The sequence below is a fragment of the Aplysia californica genome, unplaced genomic scaffold (assembly GCF_000002075.1).
Source record: "Aplysia californica isolate F4 #8 unplaced genomic scaffold, AplCal3.0 scaffold00071, whole genome shotgun sequence".
NCBI lineage: Eukaryota > Metazoa > Mollusca > Gastropoda > Aplysiida > Aplysiidae > Aplysia > Aplysia californica.
Window position 1 is genome coordinate 1,468,306 of NW_004797341.1, and position 3,880 is coordinate 1,472,185.

Below are 3,880 nucleotides of genomic sequence, written 5' to 3' on the forward strand. Positions count from 1 at the left end.
ATAGCCGGGTACCCATTCCCACCTGGGTGAAGTGAGGAAAATTCGTGTAAAATGCCTTTCCCAAAGACACAACGTCGGGCCCTTGATGGGATTCGAACCCACGACCTTACGGTTGCGAGTCCGAGAGCCTAACCACTATGCCACCGACGCCACAAAATTCCTCAAAACTAGGTACTGAGCAGAAAGAGCTTTGTCATTCTTAGGTAGTGACTTGATGATGATGATGATGATGATGATGGTGATGATGATGATGATGATGATGATGATGATGATTTCATCCACTTTTTCCTGTTTACTCAGATGCTACCGGTGGTAGACAGATTGTTAGAGGGTGGGTGCCTCTGGTAGATCGCACTTCATTTCTTTCCCGTTGTTGTTTCTGTGTGTCTGTCTTGCCTTTTCTCTTCACTAAATTTCCGTTATTGCGTCGATGCGCTTCTCATGACTCAAACATACCCAAACTGAAGTAGAGGGGCTGTTCTAGGCGGGTGGTTCTATCACCCTTATTTCTCCTCTTTCTTTCCTATCACACATCTATCGTCCTTATCTCTCTTCCTTCTTTCCTGTCAAACATCAATCGTCCTTATCTCTCCTCCTTCTTTCCTATCAAACATCTATCGCCCTTATCTCTCCTCCTTTTTTCCTATCAAACATCTATCATCCTTTTCTCTCCTCCTTCTTTTCTATCAAACATCTATCATCCTTTTCTCTCCTCCTTCTTTCCTATCACACGTCTATCGTCCTTATCTTTCCTCTTTCTATCCTGTCAAACATCTATCGCCCTTATCTCTCCTCTTTCTTTCCTATCAAGCATCTATCGCCCTTGTCTCTCCTCCTTCTTTCCTATCAAACATCTATCGCCCTTAACTCTCCTCTTTCTTTCCTATCAAACATCTATCGCCCTTATTTCTCCTCTTTCTTTCCTATCACACATCTATCGTCCTTATCTCTCCTCCTCCTTTCCTGTCAAACATCAATCGTCCTTATCTCTCCTCTTTCTTTCCTGTCAAGCATCTATCACCCTTAACTCTCCTCTTTCTTTCCTATCACACATCTATCATCCTTATCTCTCCCACTTCTTTCCTATCAAACATCTATCGCCCTTATCTCTCCTCTTTCTTTCCTACCAGACATCTATCGTCCTTATCTCTCCTCCTTTTTTCCTATCACACATCTATTGTCCTTATCTCTCCTCTGTCTTTCCTATCACACATCTATCGTCCTTATCTTTCCTCTTTCTTTCCTGTCAAACATCTATCACCCTTATCTCTCCTCTTTCTTTCCTATCACACGTCTATCGTCCTTATCTCTCTTCCTTCTTTCCTGTCAAACATAAATCGTCCTTATCTCTCCTCCTTCTTTCCTATCAAACATCTATCGCCCTTTTCTCTCCTCCTTCTTTCCTGTCAAACATCTATCATCCTTTTCTCTCCTCCTTCTTTCCTGTCAAACATCTATCGTCCTTTTCTCTCCTCCTTCTTTCCTGTCAAACATCTATCGTCCTTTTCTCTCCTCCTTCTTTCCTGTCAAACATCTATCGTCCTTATCTCTCCTCCTTCTTTTCTATCAAACATCTATCATCCTTTTCTCTCCTCCTTCTTTTCTATCAAACATCTATCATCCTTTTCTCTCCTCCTTCTTTTCTATCAAACATCTATCATCCTTATCTCTCCTCCTTCTTTCTTATCACGCGTCTATCGTCCTTTTCTCTCCTCCGTCTTTCCTTTAAAAACATCTATCATCCTTATCTCTCCTCCTTCTTTCTTATCACGCGTCTATCGTCCTTATCTCTCCTCCTTCTTTCCTGTCAAACATCTATCATCCTTTTCTCTCCTCCTTCTTTCCTGTCAAACATCTATCGTCCTTTTCTCTCCTCCTTCTTTCCTGTCAAACATCTATCGTCCTTTTCTCTCCTCCTTCTTTCCTGTCAAACATCTATCGTCCTTATCTCTCCTCCTTCTTTTCTATCAAACATCTATCATCCTTTTCTCTCCTCCTTCTTTTCTATCACACATCTATCATCCTTTTCTCTCCTCCTTCTTTCCTATCACACATCTATCATCCTTTTCTCTCCTCCTTCTTTCTTATCACACATCTATCATCCTTTTCTCTCCTCCTTCTTTTCTATCAAACATCTATCGCCCTTATCTCTCCTCCATCTTTTCTATCAAACATCTATCATCCTTATCTCTCCTCCATCTTTTCTTTGTATGTTGCTTTCTAATGACACCTCTATTCTAATCTTCGGTATTTAATTCTTTTTCTTACCAGGAAGGCACCATCGTGGACAAGCCGCGGTCGTCTATGTCTCCGGCCGTCCAGCCTCAGGTCAGTGAGTGAGTGGTTGGCGGGTGCTCTGGTGTGGCTTGCTCCTTCTTTCCTATCAAAGATCTATCACCCTGATCTCTCCTCCTTTTTTGTGTTGGTTATTCTCTCTTGTAGCACCTCTTTTTAAAAAAATTTTTTTTTTGGTAAGTGTTTTACGGCGCTCGCAAATGCATAAGGTCATATGAGAGCGCGGGACACTCCTAATATTTTAAGTTGTTAGGAAATTTTGAACATTGCACCTCTATAATCTTCGGCAAGTATCTGACCTTATTGTGTTGCAAGTGCTGTAAATACTTGCTAAAACAAATCATTTTTTACTGTAGTTACTGATATCTTTTACTTTTTTCATGTCTGTGTATGTTTTGAATGTTTCTGCACCTATAACATGGCAGCTTGCACTGTATGCTTCCCAGGTAATTGAGGTTGTTTCAGAATGCTATCAGGTCTGCTGGGGTAGATATATAGATTTTAAAGTACATAGAGCTTGGTGTTGAGCGGGAATTTGTGCTGTACCAACAAAGAGGCATCATGGCGAAATCTGGCACTTTTCGAAATAGTGAAATCGAAGATACAGGAATTGTTCTGCTGCACGTTTTGGCAAATTTTATCAAATTTTTTATTTTTGGCTTTACACCTTTGGTGCTCATTTATATAAACATTTCTGAGTGTATTTTATTAAAAAATGTAGATGAAAGGCACATAAATTGTAAATTTTCAGTTTCCAAATAATGTCAAGCTATGGAAGCTATCAAGCTGTCGGTCATTTTCTTGCTAATTTTACCTTTGAAACCAGGCACCTCCATCAATCGCAAATACCTCGATTTCTATTCAAGATAGACGGATATTTTTTAATGAAAAGATAGGCAAATGAATAAGCTTTAATATGATATCAATAACTCAATAGTCCCACAAATTGATGAGCGCCTGATTCCACCTCGTCATGACACAAATGCTATGCTTATTAAATTATTATTGTTATTTTTGTTATTATTATTATTGTTGTTATTGTTATTATTATTATCATTGTGATCATTAATATAATTATTGTTTTATTATTTTTATTGTTATCATTATTATTACCATTATTTGTATTGTTATTGTTATTATTATTGTTGTTGTTGTTGTTGTTATTATTATTATTATTATTATTATTATTATTGTTATTATTTTTATTGCCTTTTAAGACTGTTGCTCTGATCAAGGCCTTTTTGACCCTCCTCCCCCAGCTTGCGGCCCTGAGCAAGGCCCCACAGATCACCACGTACAAAGCCGTGGGCAAACAGCCACCCACCTTCTTCAACCCCGCACCCGCCGGCTACACCCCAGCCCCCACGGGATTCAACCCCGCGCCCTCCAAGTTCGCCCCCACCTCCACCGCGATGGCGACGGCGCCCGGCTTCAACCACTACACGTCAGCAGTGGGAGTCGCCGCTGCCACCAGCTTCCAGCCCAGGGTATCCCCGCCCGTGACCTTGAGGACCTCGCCCGAGGGCCACGCCCCGGTCTACACGGGGTCGCCGACAAAGACGGGCCCCTCGCCGGTCAGCGAGGG

General features: G+C 41.2%; 1 protein-coding gene across 1 annotated transcript; it reads left to right on the forward strand.

The window, feature by feature from the left end:
• Nucleotides 1-2,268: 2,268 nt before the first annotated feature.
• Nucleotides 2,269-3,880, forward strand: LOC106011203 (cdc42 effector protein 1; the record flags this gene model as incomplete). Its single annotated transcript, XM_013080007.2, is given in 2 exon segments — nt 2,269-2,328; nt 3,555-3,880. Coding segments are annotated over 2 exon segments (350 nt in total), but the record flags the coding sequence as incomplete, so codon positions are not given.